This window comes from Gopherus evgoodei, chromosome 4, assembly GCF_007399415.2.
Source record: "Gopherus evgoodei ecotype Sinaloan lineage chromosome 4, rGopEvg1_v1.p, whole genome shotgun sequence".
Classification (NCBI taxonomy): domain Eukaryota; kingdom Metazoa; phylum Chordata; order Testudines; family Testudinidae; genus Gopherus; species Gopherus evgoodei.
In genome coordinates, this window is record NC_044325.1 from 95,631,030 (window position 1) to 95,654,005 (window position 22,976).

Below are 22,976 nucleotides of genomic sequence, written 5' to 3' on the forward strand. Positions count from 1 at the left end.
AGCCTAGTTTGGGGTTTTTTCCCTTTTTTGTTTGTTCTTGGGACAATATATAAACTGTCACAGCATGAAATCAATTTTCTGCCTTGATTCTCCCAAATCTGAGATTTCTAGCACATTAGTATTGCAATTAGAATCATTAACAGCAGACGGTAGCATAAAAGCACAGTCTGCTCACTGGCAATTTAGTGTCTTTTTCTCCTTGTGCAGATGAGTTTGTAGGAATCCAATAAAGAACAGGCTTGAACCTACAATCCAGAAATAAATTTATCTCTCAAACTTAAGAAGAATGAAAAGTCTGTCTCTCTCCCCTCTTCATGGCCAGTCTGCTAACACAGATTATTCATGCTTACTTGATTCAGGTGGGCTTTTTGCAAGCTTCCCTACTAGGCCTGGGAATGTGGTACACTGAAGCCTATTCAAGGCTTCTGACATAGACTGAGCTTTTATTGCATGGTGTTTTATTATAGCCAAATCCTAGTCTCCACCCAGTTTGTAGGCACTGTGCTCATTCTTTTGAATTAAGAAAGGTTATCACCTACCTTAATCCATGCAGCAGTGTGGATTAAGGACACCAATGTGCCTCAGGATTCTCAAAGAGGATCCTGGAAACTTCTTGTTTCTTCTTTTTTGCTGTCTTTACAAACTCTATTGGGCCTTAGTGAGGATTTGCATCTGAAATGGGCAACCTGGAGCTTTTCTCAATGAAGACATCAGATCAAAGTTCAGTTAGTCAAGGCCTTTCTAAAACATTAAGGGGGCTTGGACATACACAATAAAAAGATGAGCCCTGGCAGAGATTGCAGTAAAAACATTGTGTTCTGTAATCCGGATAAAGGATAGATTATAGGCCAAAGAACAGCCCCTTTTTAAATTGCTTTCAGAACCCTCATACTAAATAACTTTACACTTTGTATTTAAATATATATATTACCGTAATAGTTTTATTTTGTAATTTAGAATGTAATGTCTAGTAAGTAAAATTAAAGCCGTAGTTTTAGAGAGTTTACAGGTTTCTTATAAATATTTTAAATGCTTTAGATCTTTTATAGAATAAGAAAATGGTCTATTATTGAAGACCAAGGACGACGTAAGACTTTAAAAATAAATAAATAAATAAAAAATAAAAAAAAATTCTGTGTTTATAGTTTTAACATTTTGTATTCTCTGACAGCTAATCTAGCCTAAGATGCATTCTATTTTTCAGGCATTAACTTGGTAATTCCCAAGTACAAAATGTAAATACATTCAAATAATATAGTTTTAATTAAATCTGTGATTTTAAGGTGTTTTTAAATTTGAAATATGAAATAAAATCTAGGAAAATGCCTAAAAAGGTTTCCTTCAAAAAAGTAATAATGATACTAACTAGGTCTGTTCTGTGTGTATTCAGTGTCATATATGTTTATTTTAATGACAAAATCATGTCTTATTATATTTACTCCTTTTAGAGCTGTCGAATCCATATAATGATTAGAATGGAAGCTAAATTCTTTTCTGGTTCATAGTTAACAAATGCGTAAATGTTGTAAATTCCAGTTTCAGTACTACATTTTGCTCTTTGTTCCATTTATGCTATCTGGTTGTTTTCAGTGAGGGAGGCACAATTGTAAGTTAGGGCAGAATTTGTCCCACAGAATCCTCATTACTGATGACAATGCATAAGTCAGAAAGAACCCAACTCAATTTTCAGATGTGTGATTGAGTTTGCAGTATTGGAACTTTTTAAAATAACTAAACAAAAACTCATCTTTTTTGTGTAAAATGAAGGAAAGTGTTATAGAAGCTAATGAGAAACCCTAAACGTAATATCGCCTCATGCTATTTTTAGTCACTTCTCAGGGTGCAAATATAGTCCTATTGGCAATATATTTCACATATTGGCCTAAGTCACTGAATTTTATACCTAGGCTATGTTTACCAGTGCGTATACTAATTTACCTGACTGTGTACATCCTTATGCATGCTCCCCATACCTACGCCAAGTGTTCGCATTCACCTGTGTGCACCCTGCTGTTTTTGTTATGTGACGTTAACACTACCATTTCAGGGTCAGTATCCCAGGGTCCTGTGCATCACAGGTACATGCTCTAGGAATCACTTTGCTGGGGTGGTGTTTTTTCTTTTCCCTGACTTCACACATTTACAAATGGCAATTCCTGCTTACCTCTCCCTCCTGCCAAAGTGGGTGGAAGATATGGGGCAGTTGGATGATGATCTGGTTCTGCTCCTGCTCCTTGTTGCAGGACAAATGTTCATGCAGTGAAGTAGGTGAACAACAAGATGCAGGATGGAATCTGGGGAGAACTTTTGGAGACCCTGAAGATGACTGATGGTGAAGGTGAATGACAATCCATTCTGGTACTATGGAACAGATATAGTGAATGCCAGTATTGCCCCAGTATACCTGTGGGTGAACCATCACTCCTGGTGCAGGAGAACTAGCATAATGCAGTGAAATCATATAGTTTTGGAAATTTTGGGTGAGCAGCAGCAGCTTGAGAACTTCCAAATGAGGAAACAGACCTCCATAGAGCTGTATGGTGAATTTGCAGTATACTTTCAGTGCCAGAACTTCTGATTTAGGGAAGCCATACCAGTGCAGAAGTGGATGGCTATTGCACTGTGGAAGCTAGCAACACCAGGCGGCTATTGGTCAGTTGCAAATCACTGTCCGCTGTCAGGGTTGTGGTTGTGTAGATTTACAAAACAATTAACAATGTGATCTACGTACAGGTGGTGTTTATAAGAAAAGTTCCAGAAATAATATTTGGATTTGAGAGGCTGGGGTTTCTGAACTGTGCAGGGGCCATCGATGGCACTCACATCCCAATATTTTGCCCTCCAAAAGGGGTGAGTGAGTATGTGAACCAAAAACGTTACTAATCACTCGTTCTACAAGGCTTACTTGACCACAGAGTCAGATTCATAGAATCATCGACGATTAGGGTTGGAAGAGACCTCAGGAGGTCATCTAGTCCAACCCTCTGCTCAAAGCAGGACCAATCCCCAACTAAATCATCTCAGCCAGGGCTTTGTGAAGCCGGGCCTTAAAAACCTCTAAGGAAGGAGATTCCACCATCTTCCTAGGTAACCCATTCCTGTGCTTCACACCTGTCATAAACAGATAGCTAAGGGTTAATGTCTCTTTCACCTGGAAAAAAAAAGTAACCTGAAGCACCTGACCAGAGGACCAATCAGGAAACAGGATTTTTTCAACTTTGGGTGGAGGGAAGTTTGTGTCTGAGTTCTTTGTCTTCTGTCTGCCTCTCTCTCAGCTGTGAGAAGGATTTTTCTATTTCCTGCTTTCTAATCTTCTGTTTCCCAGTTGTAAGTACAAAGAGATCAGATAGTGAGTTATATGGTTTTTTTGTCAGTAACCTAGTCCCAGATTTGGACTTTAGCGTCCAAAATATGGGGGTTAGCATGAAAACCTCCAAGCTTAGTTACCAGCTTGGACCTGGTAAGCTGCCACCACCCAAAAAATTAGAGTGTTTTGGGGCACTCTGGTCCCCCCAAAAACCTTCCCTGGGGACCCCAAGACCCAAATCCCTTGAGTCTCACAACAAAGGGAAATAAACCTTTTCCCTTCCCCCCTCCAGGTGTTCCTGGAGAGATACACAGAAGCAACCTCCGTGAATCTAAGCAGAGGGATTCCACCCTCCCCCGTTTCCAGCCTGGAAACACAAGCACTTCCCTCTTCACCCAGAGGGAATGCAAAGTCAGGCTAGTAAATCTAACACACACAGATTTCCCCCTGACTTCTTCCTCCCACCAATTCCCTGGTGAGTTGCAGACTCAATTCCCTGGAGTTCCCCACTAAAGAAAAACTCCAACAGGTCTTAAAAAGAAAGCTTTATATAAAAAGAAAGAAAAATACATACAAATGGTCTCTCTGTATTAAGGTGACAAATACAGGGTCAATTGCTTAAAAGAAATATGAATAAACAGCCTTATTCCAAAAGAATACAATTTAAAGCACTCCAGCAACTATAGACATGTAAATACAAAAGAAAAAAACCATATAACTCACTATCTGATCTCTTTGTACTTACAACTGGGAAACAGAAGATTAGAAAGCAGGAAATAGAAAAATTCTTCTCATAAGTGAGAGAGAGGCAGACAGAAGACAAAGAACTCAGACACAAACTTCCCTCCACCCAAAGTTGAAAAAATCCTGTTTCCTGATTGGTCCTCTGGTCAGGTGCTTCAGTTTACTTTTTTTTTTCAGGTGAAAGAGACATTAACCCTTAGCTATCTGTCTATGACAACACCGTCCTAGTGAAAAAGTTTTTCCTATTTCCTATTAATGAATACCAACGTTGGAAACACTGGAAAACTTGATGAAACCAGGGTGCTGAAGAGATCAGGGTAGTTCTTCAGAGGTGGGAAGAGAAGGGACTTTATTCCTCAGAAACTATGTGGTTTTTCATGGTAAGTCTGTGCCACCAGTTATTTTGCCCCTAACTCGGCTCATGTAACCAGACCTCCTTCTTCGAGTGCTTGCTCATATCCATTCCAGTTAGGTGTGCACGCACCGCGTGCACGTTCGTCGGAAGACTTTTACCCTAGCAACACTCGGTGGGCCGGCAGGGCGCCCTCTGGAGTGGCGCCGCTATGGCGCTTGATATATACCCCTGCCGGCCCATCCGTCCCTCGTTCCTTCTTACCGCCTGTGTCGGTCGTTGGAACAGTGGAGTGCGGCTTATCTGATCTCCACCTCCCTAGCTCTTCGATCGTTTATATAGTTATTGTGTATATAGTTCAATTTTCTATAGTTCTAGTTAGTTCTGTTTTAGTAGTTCTTGTAGTAGTTATTGTATACAGTTAAGAGGGATCGGGGATTAGCCCCTTCTCCTCACCCGGTACCGGGGCCCTTGCCCGGTTCCCCAGGCTTCAAACCATGCACGGCCTGTCATAGGCCGATGCCCACAGGAGACCCTCACGACTCCTGTTTAAAGTGCGTGGGTGAATCCCACCTCGCGGACAAGTGCCGAATCTGCAAGGCTTTCAAGCCCCGGACAAAAAAGGAACGGGACATTCACCTGAAGCAACTTTTGATGGAGGCAGCTCTAAGTCCTCCAACTTCGGCACTGACTGCGGCACTGGGGACAAGTACCTCCTCCGCACCGGAGTGCACAACTGCAGTGAAATCTCCGCGGCACCAGCCTTCACTGGCCCATGCTTCTGCCCGGCACTGCTCCGCTCCCCAAGGAGCAAGAGGCATAAGACTCCTGCGGCCCCTGTATCTACACCGCAGTCAGAGCGTACAACCAAGTTGGACTGCCCGGCACCGCCAACTGCTGCAGCGCCAAAGACCTCTGCACCGTTGATTCCAGTCTCACAAGAGCCGTCAAGTCCGGTGCCTATCAGCTCCCCGGCACACGCCGTGGTCGAGCTTGTCGTGCCCTCCACACCGGAGACCTTCTCCACAGCACGAGAACTGATTGCCTTGACGGAGCCCGAGCTGCCTCAACCCACAGCACCACTGGTGCAGGTTGTTCAATCATTGGGCAAGCCCGCCATGATGAGGCCATCTTCATCTGGTACCATTGACCGTCGCCAGTCATGATCCAGGTTCCGCAGGCACTCTCGGTCCCGCCATCGATCCCGATCCCAATGCCGCTCGCAGTCCCGGTACTGCTCTCCATCTCAGTACTGGTCGTACTCTCGGCACCGCTTGAGATCCCAGTCACTGTCCCAGTACTCTCGGCACCGGTCCAGGTCCCGACACCACCGTACCTCTCGCAGCCAATCTCAGCACTGAGATTCACGGCACCGGTCGACCTCCCTGCACCGCGCTGGTCACAGGTCCTGGTCCCACTCTCGGCACCGATACGACTCCCGGTACCGTTCTCCGGTACCGCGTAGAGAACGATCGAATGGACACAGAGACCCGATCCAATCAGCCTCAGCTCCTCCGTGGCCTTCTCGTCATCCATCCGTCTCATCCCATGTGGACGGTGCTTCCTATGGGGATTCGGATACGCATACCCATGGCCCGGACCATGGACCTCATCAGTGGTCCTTTTGGACACCTTGGGCTTATCACCAAGCCCAAAGGGAACCGGCTGGCCCGTCACGCTCTGGTCACTCAGAACACCGTGTGCCAGAGGCCACTATGAGCAGACCTCCCCCGGCTGGTACAGAGGAAACCCCTACCCACGCACCGGAACCACACGATCTTACGGCTCCGGAGGTCCCCCAGGATCAGGAGTCAGTGCAGGAGCACTCGTCCCTGGGCTATCATCCTCCTCTTCTACGGATGAGGCAGTAGCAGGGACGTCATCATCGGGTCCACCTCCGATTGACCTCAGGTCACACCAGGACCTACTGTGGCATGTTGCCCAGAATATTAACTTACCGGTAGAGGAAGTTCCAGAGGTGGAGGAGCTGGTGATAAGCATTTTGTCTGCAGAGACACCAGCTAGAGTGGCTCTCCCCTTCATCCATTCGATCCAGGCTAGAGCAGACAACATCTGGCAATCCCCGGCATCCATCCCGCCCACAGCCAGAGGGGTCGAATGGAAGTACATGGTGCCTTCCAAGGGGTATGAGTACCTCTGTGTACACCCCTCTCCCTGTTCATTGGTTGTACAGTCCGTCAATGAACGAGAGCACCACGGCCAACAAGCTCCTGCACCTAAATCAAGGGAGGCCAGGCATATGGATTTGTTGGAACGGAAAATCTATTCCGCGGGAGGCCTCCAGCTCAGGGTACCTAACCAACAAGCCCTCCTGAGTAGGTACAACTACAACACCTGGGAGGCGGTAGGGAAGTTTACAGAGCTGGTCCCGCAGGACTCCCACCAGGAATTTACAGCACTCCTGGAGGAGGGGAAGAGAGTTGCGCGGACCTCCCTACAGGCCTCGCTAGATGCTGCCGATTCGGTGGTAGAACGGTCGCCTCTGGAATAACCATGCGACGTATATCATGGCTGCAAGTGTCAGGCCTGCCACCTGAACTTCAACATACCATACAAGACTTGCCATTTGATGGACAGGGCTTGTTCTCACAAAAGACGGACCCCAGGCTGCAGAGTCTAAAGGACAACCGCATTATTATGCGTTCGCTGGGAATGCATACGCCACAGACTCAAAGACGGCCATTCCGCTCCCAACCTCAGCGCCCTTACCCCCGCCTAGGCCAAGGCAAGACTTTACCAGAAGACGAGGTTGTACCAACCGCAGATGTTAGTCTGGACCTCAAGGGGATAACAATTCCGGTCCCACCAAACCAACAGTGGGACCCAAATCAAACTTTTGAGGGTGTGCCCGAGAGCAGTGTACCAATTGCCTCCCAGGATCCCTTTCAGTTCTTCAACCGCCTTTCCCCGTTTCTCCCTGCATGGTCCCAATTAACTTCAGTTGTTGGGTCCTACACACGGTGGAGCTTGGATACCATCTTTCAATTTGTTTCACCCCCTCCCTCCACCCCCCCCGTCCCTCTTCAGGGACTCCTCTCACGAGCAACTCCTCCTCCAGGAGGTCTGGAGTTTCCTTACAATCAGAGCTATAGAGGAGGTACCGGAGGAATTAAGGGGCAAGGGGTTTTATTCCCGATATTTCCTAATCCCCAAGGCAAAAGGGGGCCTCCGGCCTAGCCTAGACCTGCGAGGACTGAACAAATTCATGAAAAAGTTCAAGTTCCGCATGGTATCCCTGGGAACCATCATTCCTTCCCTGGATCCCAGAGATTGGTACGCCACTCTCGACATGAAGGACACATTTCCACATTGCAATTTACCCCCCGCACAGACGGTATCTCCGCTTTGTGGTAAGTCATCGATATTATCAGTTTACTATCCTTCCCTTTGGCTTCTCCTCGGCCCCTCGGGTCTTCACAAAGTGTATGGCGGTCGTCGCAGCTTCCCTACAGCATCGTCAAATACGTGTCTTTCCTTACCTGAACGACTGGCTTATTCGAGGGGCCTCCGAGGCACAAGTCATGAGTCATGTGACCATCATCAAGGACTTGTTCATGTGTCTAGGCCTGATAATCAATTTAGAAAAGTCCACTCTGGTGCCTACACAGACGATAGAGTTTATTGGGGCCATGCTGGACTCCAACCTTGCAACGGCCAGTTTGCCCCCACATCGTTTTCAGGCGATAGACTCCCTTGTACAAAGACTTCAGAGCTTCCCAGTGACCTCTGCCCGCACTTGCCTTGGCCTCCTCAGTCACATGGCTGCATGCACATTCATCACAAAGCACGCCAGACTACGAATGCGTCCTCTCCAAACTTGGCTCGCCTCAGCCTATCGTCCGGGCAGAGACGCCATAGACATTATACTCACAATTCTGCCAAGCGTTCTGGGCTCCCTCGACTGGTGGCGAACATCATCCCTGGTGTGTGCAGGTCTGCCGTTTCATCCACCGCAGCCCTCCACATCCCTAACAACGGACGCATCATCTCTCGGCTGGGGTGCTCACCTAGGGCACCTTCGCACTCAAAGCCTTTGGTTGTCCCGGGAGTTGACGTTATACATCAATGTCCGAGAGCTGAGAGCAGTTCGGCTGGCATGCCGAGCGTTCCAGCGCCATCTACAGGGCCGTTGTGTTGCAGTGGCAAACGGAGGGACACGGTCCTCCCCCCCTTTGTCGGGAGGCGATCCAACTGTGAGACTTCTGTATAGCCCTTCCATAGATCTAGTAGCCTCCTTTCTCCCAGGAGTCCGGAACACTCTCGCAGATCAACTGAGCAGATCCTTCCTGTCGCACGGGTGGTCCATCTGTCCGGACATTCTCCATTCTGTTTTCCGGAGGTGGGGCTTTCCCCACATAGACCTTTTTGCCTCCAGAGTGAACAGGAAATGCCAGGTGTTCTGCTCCCTACAAGGTCACTCCCTGGGCTCCCTCTCGGACACGTTCCTAATTCTGTGGAAAGGTCACCTATTTTATGCCTTCCCACCATTTCCTCTCGTCCACCGAGTTCTACTCAAGCTCCACAGGGACAGAGCCCGCCTAATACTGATCGCTCCGGCATGGCTGAGACAGCACTGGTACACCCTGCTTCTCGACCTTTCTCTGGCAGACCCGATTCCCCTGCCACTCTGCCCAGACCTCATCACGCAAGACTTCGGCAGGCTTCACCACCCGGACCTGCAGTCCCTTCATCTAACAGCATGGCTGCTGTCTGGTTGAACCAATCGGAGTTGCGTTGTTCCACCTCAGTGCAGCAGGTGCTGCTGGGAAGCAGAAAGCCTTCCACGCAAACAACATATCTCGTTAAATGGAAGCGCTTCTCTCACAGATGCACCCAGCATGACCTTACCCCACAAACTGTATCGGTCCCCATTAGCTTGGACTATTTATGGTCCTTCAAATTGCAGGGCCTGGCGATCTCTTCTATAAGGGTGCATCTTGCAGCTATTTCCACCTTCCATCCTGGGGAAACTGGCAGTTCCATTTTTTCTCACCCCATAGTTTCCAGATTCCTCAAAGGCTTGGAGCGACTCTACCCTCAGGTCAAACGCCCTACCCCTACCTGGGATCTAAACCTCGTATTAGCTAGGCTCATGGGTCCCCCCTTTGAGCCTTTAACCACATGCTCGCTGCTGTACCTGTCCTGGAAGACAGCCTTCCTCATCGCTATCACCTCGGCTAAGCGAGTCTCGGAACTTCGAGCATTGACTGTGGATCCCCCATATACGGTATTCCACAAGGACAAGGTACAGCTGCGACCGCACCCGGCATTCCTCCCTAAGGTGGTCTCTGCCTTCCAAGTTAATCAGGACATTTTTCTGCCAGTCTTTTTTCCGAAGCCGCATTCATCGCGTCGGGAACAACAGCTGCATACTCTGGATGTCCGCAGGGCTCTCGCCTTTTACATCGAGAGGACCAAACTCTTCTGACGTTCACCTCAGCTATTTGTAGTGGTGGCAGAGTGCATGAAGGGCATGCCAATCTCTTCCCAACGAATTTTATCTTGGGTGACATCCTGTATTCGGGCATGCTATGACTTGGCTCATGTTCCGACCGACCATCTCACCGCCCACTCTACTTGGGCTCAAGCCTCATCTGCCGCGTTCTTGGCCGATGTTCCCATCCAGGAAATATGTCGCGCGGCCACGTGGTCTTCCATCCACACCTTTGCATCGCACTACTCATTGGTCCAACAGTCCAGAGACGATGCCGCCTTTGGCTGAGCGGTCTTACATTCCACAACGTCTCGTTCCAACCCCACCGCTAGGTGAGGCTTGGGAATCACCGAACTGGAATGGATATGAGCAAGCACTCGAAGAAGAAAAGACGGTTACTCACCTTTGTAACTGTTGTTCTTCGAGATGTTGCTCATATCCATTCCAAACCCGCCCTCCTTCCCCACTGTCGGAGTAGCCAGCAAGAAGGAACTGAGGGACGGATGGGCCAGCAGGGGTATATATCAAGCGCCATAGCGGCGCCACTCCAGGGGGCGCCCTGCTGGCCCACCGAGTGTTGCTTGGGTAAAAGTCTTCCGATGAACATGCACGCAGCGCGCGCACACCTAACTGGAATGGATATGAGCAACACTTCTCGAAGAACAACAGTTACAAAGGTGAGTAACCATCTTTTGATATCAGTGACCTTGGATAAAGGGAATTCAGTTACAAACTCACTAGCTACAGAATCGTCATGGAGCGTGCATTTATTAAGCTGAAAGCTCATTGGAGCTACCTATGCGCCCATCTGGATGCCAGTGCGAACAACATTGTTCACATAATTGTCACCTGCTGTGCACTCCATATTGGTCATGAGGATAAAGAGGAATGTTTCCATTCATAGAATCATAGAATATCAGGGTTGGAAGGGACCTCAGAAGGTCATCTAGTCCAACCCCATGCACAAAACAGGACCAATCCTCAACTAAATCATCCCAGCCAGGGTGTTGTCAAGCCTGACCTTAAAAACCTCTAAGGAAGGAGATTCAACGACCTTCCTAGGTAACCCATTCCAGTGCTTCACCACCCTCCTAGTGAAAAAGATTTTCCTAATAGCCAACCTAAACCCCCACTGCAACTTGAGACCATTACTCCTGTTCTGTCATATTAGTCTCCCAGGCAATCCTGCCCATCAGTTCCACTGGTCTACAATTTTTGAGAAGTTGTCTGCTTCAGAGATAAAATGTGATACTTATTATGTATTTTGATGTGCTGAATTCAAATATGACAATTAAAACAACTGATTGGCTACTGTTTCTAAGATATTTAAGTTTTTACATTTTATGTCTATGTATATTGTGTAGATAGTAGAGTTTTAATTATAAATTGTAAACCTAGGTCTTTTCATGTGTTTATGGTTGCTTTACATGATAATATTTCACCTGTCCTGTTTATGTAACACTTTAAAAATCAGCAAAAGGGTTATATAAATAAAATTTATTATGAAACAAAAGGCAAAAAACTAGTATGTACATAGTTTAGTCCTTTCAGTGTCTACTCGGTGCTTCTTGGCTTGTCTCTTGTATTCATTAAATGGAGCATCTCTTGTCACTGTCCAGCAATAGTCTGCAAGCATTGTTGGGCTCCATTTGCCCTGATAGCCTGCCAGGAGATTCCACTGCTGTAGTCTGGAGCCCAACAGCTCTGCCTTACTCTTGGGTAGTTCCAAATCCCTGACAAGGTCATTCAGTTCACCTTGTGTTATGAGGTGTGGTTCAGAGGAGGAGGATGGGAGAAAATGTGGGTCCTGTGACATTGATGGTTCAGGACCAGAAGTTTCATCCTCTTCCTCTTCCTCGTCTGACTCAAGTGAGAATGATTCTGGTGCATCAGGAACCGGCAGTCCTTCTCCGTGGGGTACTGGGCGTATAGCTGATGGAATGTTTGGATAATGCACAGTCCACTTTTTCTTCTTTGACACACCTTTCCCAACTGGAGGCACCATGCAGAAGTAATAATTGCCGGTATGATCTGTTGGCTCTCTCCAAATCATTGGCACTGCAAAAGGCATAGATTTCCTTTTCCTGTTCAACCACTGGCAAAGATTTGTTGCACAAGTGTTGCAGCCTATGTGCGCGGCCCACCTCTTGTCCTGATCTCCAATTTTACAGCCAAAAGAAAGGTGATAGGCTTTCTTAACCATAGTGGTTATACTGCGCTTTTGTGATGCAAAAGTCACTTCACCGCAAACATAGCAGAAGTTATCTGCACTGTTCACACAAGTACGAGGCATCTCTGCTCACTTTGGCTAAACAGAAATGTGTCCCTTTGCAAAATCAAACACTGACAAATAAGAGAGCACGACACTGTATGATTTCTAGAGCTGATATAGGGCAATTTGTTCAGCAGAGTGATGTAAGCTTCGTTATGATTGCATCATCCATGACTTCTAGGAATAACATGATGCAATTCATATCATGTATGACGCAATACCAGCTTCAGATTGCATCATTCATTGTTTTGCCTAAAAAGCAAGTACTGTCCAAACCCAGTCATAGATTTATTCATAGATCCAGTCAAAGATGTATTTTAGTCATTTCTGGTTTAAATTGAGATCCCTTCCCTTTATAACTCACTTATCCTCCGCCATTCCCAAGTCAAGGGTCGTATATAGTGACCCAATAGCATATCTTGAAAACTAGAGCCAATCAACAATTTTAAGCATCATTTCCGTTCTCAGTGACCCAGAATTAGTAACGTTGGACTACATTTATTTCAGAAGCATTTTGGCTGTAGAGCAGTGTTCCCTAAATTAAAATCTGATTTTTCTAAAGTCCAGGGTCCGTATTTTGCTACTCTCCTTTCTTCCTTTTGTGAGAATCCTGAACTCGACCATCTCATGGTCACTGCTGCCCAGGCTGGGGGCAATTGCTGGGGGCAATTTTAATGCGGGCTGATTGTGGAGTCAGGCAGGTTTAATTAGAATGATCCTTTACATGAGAAGATAAGACCTGGCTATTTTGTAGCAGGATTTTATTCTCATGACTAGGCCCCTAAGCATAGAACCATTAGGCTTCTGTGAACTCTCCAGATGACTTATATGCCCCCCTTTGGAAAAGGGAGGTGTTTTGGATTGATGTTTGTTGGGTAGGCAAGAAAATTAATATGATTTTGTTGGTGACAGTGCCTCAGTCCTATGATTGGTGGGAGGGAAGGCATATTACTGAGGAAGTTGGTCATAAAGAAGTTGTTTTTTGGGTTTTGATTATTTTGTGGGGAGAAGTTATTGGCAGAGAGTGTGGAAGGGAGAGGTGTTGACCTTTTAAAGAAGGGGTTGGTTTATTTAAAACAGGGAGAATAAGTTATTTGTGTCATCAAAGATCTAGATAATAATTGTGAGGAACTTGCTTCCAGGCAAATATGGAGTTCTAACAATTTTTATGTAAGGTTGAGAGGGATATCTTGCATCTGAGCTGAAGGTCAGGATTTAGCTTTCCACTTTGTACAGTTTGTCTCTAGTTTCTTTGAATATTATGTATTTCAGTCTGTACTTTCCTTCAGGATGGATAATATAGGTCATTTGACCACATTTTGACCTCTGGTATTTAGATTATTCTCAATTCTCACCTTTTCCTCTCTCACGTGTCCTCTTTCAGCACTGTTTGCTTGTTTGTTTGTTTGTTAAACTGGCTTTGTTAGGTACAAGAGCATTGCTGTAGACTGTGCCTGGGGACTAGCTTTATGCATAGCAGCATCAGTATTGGGTGAGTGCAAAGGTGGCTTAAAGTTATCTTTGCACCTCCAACCTTCCTGAGCTGCACCTGAAAAATGCATGGCACGGTTCACAATCTGAGCAATTTTCCTTTGAATTAATAAGGAGAATCATTAAACTAGAGTGGGCTTTTTTTGTATTGCAAAGGAGCTGTAAACAAACCTGGACAGCACTGCACAAATGCCTCAGCCCCCGTCTCTAGTATGTTTTTGATTGACAACTGTGTTATGTGACTGAGGAGAGAGATTTTAAGTAACGTCTTCAGACGCAAGGTCACAGTAAAAGATTTAATTTTTGCTTGAAAAGTTAAAACATGAAGTCACAGATTGATTGGAACAGTTGGTGAGAGACAGTCAGATTGGCAACATGAATTGCTAGAGTTGTGAATATGTTGTACTGTAGCTTTGAGTTTTAAGCTTAATTTGGCTTTTGTCATCCGATATTCCTTTCAAGATCTTATACCTACTTATTGGCTAATAAATGAGACTAGTATACAGTGTCTCATGTCTGTGTCAAGTCATTTCTTTTCTAACTTACTTCTGGAGTTGAACCATTCCTGACCATTGAAACTGGGATGGCATTTTTAATGGGGATGGATGGCAGATAGAGAGCATTACATAAAGAAAAACATTATTTTATAATGTATTTTTTGTTTGTTTTATATACAAAACAGAATATATGAATATATTTGCACACATTTTAGACCAACTTAGTTTTTCTTGTTTTTTATCATGCATTTACTTCTGTAATTCAAATAACATTCTAAGTTGTGTGTCATGCTGGGTTTCCACCAGTTTTCAATGTGTGGAACTCTTCCCTGTGTCCGCCATGCTAATGAATGTATAAGGAGTAATAATATCTCACCAGAGCTCAGCTTAACTTTGTTTTTGTGACTTTATTGAAACAGTTTTATTCTGTTCTCTTAATATTAGGCACCTTTATTACATGACAAGAATGGTTACTATTGTCTAATGTCTTAGTAATACCTACCATGAAGTTACTGCAAATTCAAGAAAATAAAAAACACTTTTAAACTTAATGATTTCAAGCCATTTTTTCTTTTTTGTTTTAATGTTTTTTAAGAAATGATGTTGGAAGCTACAAAGAGGCAATATTTTATTTTACGGATTACATATAAACATAATTGGGCAGCCTTTCAAAAGCCAATGTACAAAATGTTTGTGTTTTTCCGTGTGCCCAAAACAGGTATTGAAATGCCTAATTTGTTCCCATGCGTCTTTGCATCTGGGATTTGTATGCCTGTTTTAGAGTGCATTCTTTTGGATACCTGACCCACTTTTTTAGGTGGGACCAATTGGAGCAGTAAGGGTTTAAATCTGCATGTAAGCTCCACAATACAGAACTTAAGAAAGGGATCCTCGGTAATTCTACCTATCTCTTGCTTTTTTCCTTCCATAACTTTTGAAGTTCACTACTGACAAACGTATATAAAGCCTAAATGAAAAATTATAGCTTTCTATTAGAGGTATAGCAAGTAATTATGTTTTTATGACAAATCATGTAAGGAATTATTATAATTAGTATAGTATGTTTTCACAGGTCAGTCCAGCAGCTTCTGCACGAATTGGTCACTATTACGATGTATCTAAAATGGTGTCTCCAGAACTACTTCAATCTACAAAGTGGCACCGTTTTTTCCTTCCTGAAGAAATGTCTTTGCACCCTGAAATAAAAACTTGGTAAGTTCTTAACCCATGTGTTACTTATATTTTTAGTTATTTGCATGCAAATTAAGAGGAAGATTTTTAGAAGTGCCGAGCCAGTTTATTACCTGTATCACTGGCTTCCAGTGCCACTTGTACTCCTAAAATCCTTTAATAACAGCTGTTCCTTCCCACACTGCCATGTGCTGCCCCTGCCCTCTGCCTTGGAACTGCTCTCTGAGACTCCTGCTTGCTGTGCGGGGGGGAGGGGAGGAAGAGGGGGGCTAATGTCAAGATGTCCCACTCCCCCCTGCTCCTGCACCCCACTTACCCCATCTTCCATAGAGCAGGGGGGACACACAACAGGGCTCAGGACAGAGGAAGCTTGCTGGCAGCAGCAGTTGCAGTCTCAGCAAGCTGATCTAATTAACAAGGCAGTGTACTTATAGGTAAATGCGCATCTCTCTCTCACACACACTGTGTGTGTCTCTGTCTCTGTCTGCAGCGCTATCTCTCCTCCCTCCATTCCTGTTGCCTTTTAGAGCATGAGAGTTAACCCTGGAGGGCTCAGCCAATTGCTAGTTCATCGTTTAGCAGTAAGGCATTCCCTGGGAAATATCCCATTCTGTGACTCCTCCACCTCAGCTAAGCTTCACAATCATCATCACTGTGTACCAGTACTGAATTGTTTGTTTAAAACTTAGTGTGCGTGCGTGCGTGTGTGTGTGCATGTGTGTGTGTGAAACCTAACCCCCTCATTTACATTAATTCTTATGGGGGAAATTGGATTCACTTAACATCGTTTCGCTTGAAGTCGCATTTTTCAGGAACACAACTACAACGTTAAGTGAGGAGTTACTGTATAGATTAAGTAGTCTATCTCCTTATTCAGCCTGGAACTTCTGGTGTTCTTATTTCTGTGTTTTATAAACTTCTAGGTATAGAGCCAAGTCCTGAGAAGTATTTTAATGTTATTTTTTTTAGAAATAAAATACAGTATGGCACAATTAAAAAATCTGATTAATAAAAGAATGCATTGTTTCACTGAGTGCTTTTTCAGAAATATAAACAATCTAAAGAGTACTCTGTTTGCTGGTACCAGTGTCAGTATTACATGATCAAAAATCAGTGGTTTTAATTCATTCAGGCTTTCAGATTCTAGCTAGACTTGTAAATAAAGCAGTTTGTACACTTTTAGGAGATGGGACAAATTGTAAGGGCACTATTTCTATAGTAAACATTTAACATAATTAACACACAATGGATAATACACCTTTTGAATGGCAGAATTTGGTCACACGAGGATTTTATTTGGCCAGTTGCCAAAGTGGGGCTACATTGCCACCCAGTAAATGTCCCACTCTTCTTGTGCCATTCTACAATGTGTCACTAACTGGGATGGATTTCAGGCCAGTAAATCTGTGGGTATGAAATGTATGTGTATTTTTATTTCTAATCAAGGTAAGCATTATGTAGGGACTCCATTCATAAAAGAACTCTTATCAAGGGATGTACTATTTGTGCAAGAAAAGGTGCAAATACCCATACCAGCCAACTGTGGCTTTGAACCTGCAACTAACTGAACTGGCCCTAATTGAGCATTTATTGGCCTCTTTGAACTAGAGCGCTTAATAGTAGCATTGGGAGACCTAAATATAAGCACATATTGCTGGTATTTCTTTGAAGCAGCCTATTAAAAAAGGGTGTTAAAATGCAATATATTAAAAGAATACTAAGGTCTTCTGCAATGTTATGAAAATAAATTCTAAACATGTAGATAAAGATTTTTAAGAACGATTAGTAGGGCTGTAAAGTGATTAAAAATATTAATCGTGATTAAGTGCATGATTAAAAAATTAATTGTGCGATTAATCATGCTGTTAGTAATAGAATACCATTTGTTTAAATATTTTGGATGTCTTCTACATTTTCAAGTATATTTATTTCAGTTACAACACAGAATACTCACTTTATATTATTTTTATTTCAAATATTTGCACTGTAAAAAACAAAAGAAATAGTATTTTTCAATTCACCTAATACAAGTATGGTAGTGAAATCTCTTTAGCATACAAGTTCAACTTACAAATGTGGAATCATGTACAAAAAATAACTGCATTCAAAAATAAAACAATGTAAAACTTTAGAGCCTGCAAGTCCACTCAGTCCTACTTCAGCCGATTGCTCAGACAAAATAAGTTTGGTTACAATTTGCAGAAGATAATGCTGCCCGCTTCTTGTTTACAATGTCACCTGAAAGTAAGAACAGGCGTTTGCAAGGCACTGTTGTAGCCGGCGTCACAAGATATTTATGGGCCAGATGCTCTAAAGGTTCATGTGTCCCTTTATGCGTCAATGACCATCCCAGAGGACGTGTGTCCATGCTGATGATGGGTTCTGCTCGATAATGATCCAAAGCAGAACGGACCGACGCATGTTCATTTTCATCATCTGAGTTGGATGTCGCCAGCAGAAGGTTGATTTTCTATTTTGGTGGTTTGGGTTCTCTAGTTTCTGCATCAGAGTGTTGCTCTTTTAAGACTTCTGAAAGCATGCTTCACACCTCGCCTCTCTCAGATTTTGGACTGCACTTCAGATTTTTAAACCTTGGGTCCAGTGCTGTAGCTATTTTTAGAAATCTCACATTGGTACTTTCTTTGCATTTTGTCAAATCTGCTGTGAAAATGTCCTTAAAACAAACATGTGGTGGGTCATCATCTGAGTCTGCTATAACATGAAATATATGGCACAATGCAGGTGAAACTGAGCAGGGGACAAACAATTCTCCCCCAAGGATTCAGTCACATTATTTAAAAAGCAACATCTGCATGGAAGCATGTCTTCTAGAATGATGGCCAAAGCATGAAGAGGCATACGAATGTTTAGCATATCTGGCATGTAAATACCTTGTAACTCTGGCTCACATTATAAATAAGAAGCAGGCAGCCGTATCTCGTAAATGTAAACAAACTTTTTTGTCTTAGTGATTGGCTGAACAAGAAGCAGGACCGAGTGGACCTCTAGTCTCTAAAGTTTTACATTGTTTTGTTTTTGAGTGCAGTTATGTAACAAAAAAAAATCTACATTTGTAAGTTACATTTGCACAATAAAGAGATTGTACTATAGTACTTGTATGAGTTAAATTGAAAAATACCATTTCTTTTGTTTATAATTTTTACAGTGCAAATATTTATCATAAAAATAATAATATAAAGTGAGTGCTGTATACTTTGTATTCTGTGTAGAAATCAGTGTATTTGAAAATGTAGAAAAACATCCAAAAATATTTAATAGGTTTTAATTAGTATTCTATTGCTTAACAGTGCGATTAATCACGATTAACTTTTTTAAATTGTGATTAATTTTTTTAATTAATTGTGTGAGTTAACTGTGATTAATTGACATCCCTAATGATTAGTGATTGAATGTCTTGAATGTCTTGAATTTTGTAAGCTCAATTGGGACACATTAAAAGGGCTTGATTTTCAAGGGGTGGGTGCTCAACACTTTCTTGGTTAGGTACCCAAAATCACTTTTAACTTTTGAAAATATAGGCCTCAGTCTTTCAAAGTGACTAGTCATTCACAGAGTGAATAAGAATTTTGACTATGGAGACACATTCCATTTACTTCAATCCCAGTATTTTAAAGGAGTCTACAAGTAATAATGAATCCAAGAACCTGCCTATCTTTAGTAGTTGAAGATATAGATTCAGTAACATTATGCACACAATAGATTTCTCAAAACTAATACAATTAATAGCATAGCGAAAAGGGAAGATGTTGTAGAATTGATTTAGTTGGTAACTATTAATATTTTACTAATGTTTACATATAAAATATATGCACATAATTTAAATTTGGAATATGACTTTTCATAAAAATGGCATTAATTTCACAAAAATTGGACTTTTTAAAAAAAATAGAAGTATTAAACTCTAATGTGGTATGATTCATACACAAATATTTTACAGGTGATTAAGGCTTTAAAGTAAGAAACTTTTCTCTACTCTAAGATACACATCTTGTAAATACAGCTAATGCCCAAGCTTTTCAGATTATGAAAGTGACTGCACCAAAACTAAAGGTGGGGCAAAATTTATGTGGGCTTACCCAAAGAAGGACAGCTCTGCTTTGTGGTTGTGGGGAGGGGGGGAGAGAGGAAGAAGGTCAGAAACTGCTGTAAAAGATGCTCGGTGGTCAACTTTGCAGCAACGACCTCTCCCCCTCACCCCCAGGAATGTGCATAAAGGTACGAAACTTGGGTTGCACAAGTCTCTATGTGAAAGCAATGAGGAAACCAGCACCCACCCTCCCTCACCTAGTAGCCAGCAAATGGAGGCGAATGGCAGGCTGGGTTAGGACCTGCTGTGGGCATTATGCTAGTCGCTCCATTTAAAGGGGGGCTGGAAAGGAATTTTTCCCACATCACCAGAATTGGCTTTGGTAGAGTGTGGTTTTTTTGCCTTCCTCACAGTGGGTGTGAGGATGGACCTTTTCTGGTGAATATAAAAGGTGGTATGCCATATGTCGCAACTTATTTTGTAATATTGGGCGGATGGTCAGTGCAGGTACTCCATAGAGAGGGCAGCCAGTGACCAGATAAATAACCTGGTAAAGGACTTAAAAGAAACAGAATGGGGAAAGGGCTTTGGGGACTCCCATGACTGGTACAGCAGGGAGCCAACCCTACCCCCTGTTCTCATAGCCCTCCTTAAATTTCTTGCGAGGCTGGTGGATGGCAAGGTCCAAGTCATGGGTCAGCTGGGGGACCTGGATGGAAACAAAGGGGGTCTGGTGAAAGCCCGGGAGAATTGATTTGAATAAGCATGGATTTGCCTGCAATGTACACTTTATCTGCCAGGTAGTCCCAGACATCTATATAATAAAGTTGCGGCCTGATTAAAACCCATAACAAGTCTCCTGTCCTTCTTGCAGTATACCCAAAGTGTATTGGTGCAGACATTCACATTCAACAATATAAGATCATTTTCTGTGTATTCTGCATGTGGGATAAGTTAGTATATGTAAAGAAACCAACAAACAAATTTTAAAAGTCCCGAAATTTCCTTTCATTTAACCATAAAATCCACAATATGTGCATAGTTATTGAACTGCTAATTATCAAGGGATAAATCCTGGCCCCATTAAAGTCAGTGGGAATTTTGCCTTTGACTTCAACAGGGGCCAAAATTTCACCCACAGTGTACACTAGGGACCCAGCAAAGTGCTGAGCAACCTCAGCTTCCATTGTGATCAGGCCCTATAGGATGCCACACACAGAGCTTGTGCCTCCCTTTACACATTCTTGGACGGTGCCCCCATATACTTTGAGAACTGGTGGTCTAAAACAATTGGTATATACTTCTGCTGTATCCTTGTGATGTATTACGAGGTGCTGCTTTAAAACAAAAAAAAAATGAAGGATCAGTTTTTTGTTATGGATGAAGTAACTACATTTATTAGTTTTTTCCAGGCATATTCACTTCCTGGTTGTTTCTTTCCTCCTTCCTCCCACCCTCCACTACATCTGCAGTTAATGTTACTCAAGAGAAGAATATATAGCTAACCTTTAATTTACAAGAGTTCATCCTGAATGCTTCAGAGCAGAATATGAGTTTGTAAGAAAACTGTGGTGTATAAATTATGTCCTGTGACTAGAACTAAAGTGGTCTTGTTGCCATTATGCCTTGCTTCCCAATTGCTATGCCATAGAAAGCAGTGTATTATCTGTTAATGGGCAGGGCCATAAATGTGCAGAAATTTGTGGAATTGTATGTGTTAAATAGGAACCAATTTTTGTGAGTGAGATTACAAATCATTTCAAAATATTTGTAATTCTATACACTCCCATTAACAAACTTATTTTATTCAGTATGCTCATGAGTGGCTGGACTGTTGCTATAATTATTGCTTATGCCTATTCTTTGATAATTAGAATGTTCTCCTCCTCCCTATGCAGCTCAGATGTGGGGAGGGTTTGTCTGGGTCAGCAGAAGAAAGAAAACCTTTTGCCCCTTTAAAAATTACACACACATCCTTTCCACCCTCCCCGTGGGCATCAGGCTCCTTGTGGCTTATCAGTGGGATAAGGTTGCAACATAAGCCTATTGACTCTTGTGTGCCCAAGGGGAAGGCTTATAAGCTCTTCTCCCTGCCCACGGGTGCCATTCTGCACCATAAGAAAAGGTGCTTCCCTCCTCACCTTTGGGATTAGAGTAGAACTGGGTTTTGAAATCTTGCTGTGGGCATCATTCTAGTTGTCTTTTGGGGCTTGGAAAGTCAGTGGTCTGGGCAATGTGGGCATTCTTCTCAGCAGCCTAGGGACCTATGGGTAGGTTAGGTTGTAACCATATTTTTACAACTTTACAGGTGCCCAATGTAGGTACTCATTCAATAAGGGTTAAATTCCCTGATAAATCAGAATTATAAGAAGGTTAGCAGAGGGCTGTCCTAAAGAAGGTGGAAATGGGGCTTCTAATATTTGCTACAGAAAGGAGACATCATCTTCTTCCACACTTTCCTTAACCCCCATGCCATGGGGATGTATTGGGGTCCCAGCAATGATACTGGGACCAGGTTAATTGTTTGGGGGGCTGACAGCAGCCATCCACCAAGTGAAACAAAGTAATGGGGGAAGCTGATGGCAGCCCTCCACCAGTTGGCATGGATTTTAAAAGGATGACCTGCTTTGGATGAGTTATTCGTGGGTAATTTCCAGATGTGTTAATAACTAAAGTTGTAGCCTTGTTAAATTGCATTCTTGGGATTTTATCTTTCTTCCTGTGGTGTTCAGGGCAAAGAAACATGAAAATGTTTCTAAGCGAGGTCATTCCTTACTCAGTCACCAAAAAGGAAGTGTCATCCTAGGCACTTAACGGTTCACCACAGACCTGTCTGTCAGCTATGTTCACGTATGTTCTCTGAACATGTCATCAGTCTCCTGCTTTTCAAGAAGCCGTACTATACTCATTTCAACGATATGTGTGTGTAGAGTTATAAGATGTGGATTGCTGTTGGGAAGCCAGAGTACGTAATAAAACTCCATTTTTAGTGGTTTAATAAAAAGGAATGAAAACGAAATGGTTGGTGAACCTGTTATCTGTATTGTTAGTTCAAGTAACACACTTCTTTTGTACCTTCTGTCCAAGTTGCCCAGTTAAAGCTACTAACATATTGTTTTACTTTGAAAAGATATAAAATATATTTTGGTAATTCAGGCAAAGAGAAAATTTAAGCTGCAGCATTGCATTTTCTTGTATTTGCTGTCTTTAGAATGTATGTGCTCAGAAAATAGGTAGATAGACAATTTTATGTAGAGCCCAATTTTCCAGATAAATTTGCCTAAAACAGCTTAAACTGTCTTTCCTAATGAGGTGTACTTACAGATAATAAGCCTATTTTTCATACCTTTGATAACTTAACCTTTGTTAAATGCTTAGAAATTATCAATAGGAAGTCAGAGACTCTGTTGTAACCAGGATACCTTCTTGCCAGCTCCTGTTTTATCAGTTACTTAGATGGCTAAACAAAAAAGGATAAGAACGAATTGTTTGAACCCATTATCAGAATTAAACAGTGGTTAGTGACAACACTAAACTAAAAAAAGACAACATTTCAAAATAAAAAATATCATATTTGTGGCTTTAAAATATTGTGAGAAACATTGCCAGAATGATGATG

The 22,976-nt window shown here is 43.0% G+C and overlaps 1 protein-coding gene across 8 annotated transcripts in view; it reads left to right on the forward strand.

The window, feature by feature from the left end:
• Positions 1–22,976, forward strand: part of ELP4 (elongator acetyltransferase complex subunit 4) — a 283,737-nt gene that overhangs the window by 74,167 nt on the left and 186,594 nt on the right. For all 8 annotated transcript variants that reach the window (XR_004000077.1, XM_030560245.1, XM_030560252.1 and 5 more), the window contains exon 5: positions 15,191–15,330. Coding sequence is in view for 7 of the 8 variants with exons in the window: in XM_030560245.1 (XP_030416105.1) it covers positions 15,191–15,330 (140 nt within the window). In the remaining variant the exon portion in view is untranslated. The remainder of the gene's footprint in view (positions 1–15,190; positions 15,331–22,976) is intronic.